This window comes from Neopelma chrysocephalum, unplaced genomic scaffold, assembly GCF_003984885.1.
Source record: "Neopelma chrysocephalum unplaced genomic scaffold, ASM398488v2 Primary Assembly neopelma1_96851, whole genome shotgun sequence".
Lineage (NCBI taxonomy): Eukaryota > Metazoa > Chordata > Aves > Passeriformes > Pipridae > Neopelma > Neopelma chrysocephalum.
The window spans coordinates 3277-4537 of NW_020925494.1; the positions used below are offsets into that span (position 1 = coordinate 3277).

General features: G+C 40.8%; 1 protein-coding gene across 4 annotated transcripts in view; it reads left to right on the forward strand.

Moving 5' to 3' along the window:
* Nucleotides 1-6: 6 nt before the first annotated feature.
* BOP1 (BOP1 ribosomal biogenesis factor) overlaps nt 7-1261 on the forward strand; it is a 3917-nt gene continuing 2662 nt past the window's right edge. For all 4 annotated transcript variants that reach the window (XM_027670481.1, XM_027670479.1, XM_027670478.1 and 1 more), the window contains exon 1: nt 7-187. In XM_027670481.1, the coding sequence (XP_027526282.1) occupies nt 34-187 (154 nt within the window). In that variant the 5' untranslated portion in view covers nt 7-33. The remainder of the gene's footprint in view (nt 188-1261) is intronic.

A 1261-nucleotide genomic window follows, 5' to 3' on the forward strand; every position in this document is an offset into this window, starting at 1 on the left:
TGGAGCCAGGCCCCGTTCCAGAGGAGCAAAGGGATGGTTCAGTGCGTCCAATTCCACCCCACCCGGCCCTTCTTCTTCGTGGCCACCCAGCGCTGCGTCCGCGTCTACAACCTGCTCAAGCAGGAGCTCACCAAGAAGCTCCAGAGCAACTGCAAGTGGGTGTCCAGCATGGCCATCCATCCTGGAGGTGGGTGAGGGTCCCATCCTGGAGGTGGGTGATCCATCCTGGAGGTGGGTGAGGGTTCCATCCTGGAGGTGGGTGAGGGTCCCATCCTGGAGGTGGGTGAGGGTCCCATCCTGGAGGTGGGTGAGGGTCCCATCCTGGGGGCTGGCGGGTGGGGGGTCATGGAACCGTGGAATCATGGAATTTCTTGTCCCATCCAGTCCAACTCCTGGTTTATAAAAAGCTACAGGCCTTCTTTATCTTTTTTTTTCCTTTTTTTTCTTGGTTTTTTTCCCTTTCTTTTTTTTTGGTTTTTCTTTGTTTTCTTTTTTCCTTTTTTCCCTTTTTTCTTTTTTTTTTCTTTTTTCTTTTTTCTTTTTTCCTTTTTTCTCTTTTTTCCTTTTTTTCCCTTTTTTCCTTTTTTCCCTTTTTTCCTTTTTTCCTTTTTTCCCTTTTTTTCCTTTTTTCTTTTTTCCCTTTTTTCTTTTTCTTTTTTCTTTTTTCTTTTTTTCCTTTTTTCTCCTTTTTTCTTTTTTTCTTTTTTCTTTTTTCCTTTTTCTCTTTTTTCCTTTTTTCCTGTTTTTCCCTTTTTTTATTTTTTCCTTTTTTTCCTTTTTTCTTTTTTCCCCTTTTTCTTTTTCTTTTTTTTTCTTTTTTTCTTTTTTTCCTTTTTTCCCCTTTTTTCCCTTTTTTCTTTTTTCCTTTTTTCTTTTTTCCCTTATTTTCTTTTTTCCTTTTTTCTTTTTCTTTCTTTTTTCCTTTTTTTCCTTTTTTCTTTTTTTTCCCTTTTTCCTTTTTTCCTTTTTTCCCTTTTTTCTTTTTTTTTTCCCCTTTTTTCCCTTTTTTTTCTTTTTTCTTTTTTTTCCTCGTTTTTCCTTTTTTTTCCTTTTTTTCCTTTTTTTCTCTTTTTTTTTCCTTTTTGTTTCCTTTTTTTCCCTCCTGGACACCCCAACAGTCCCACCCTGTCCCAGGGGTGAGGTCTCCCCTCGACCTCCTCCAGCTGAACACACCCAGTGCCCTCCAGGCCCTTCCCCATCCCCCTGTTCCCTCCTCTGGACACTCCAACACCTGAATCTCCCCCCCAAAGTGCCCCCACCA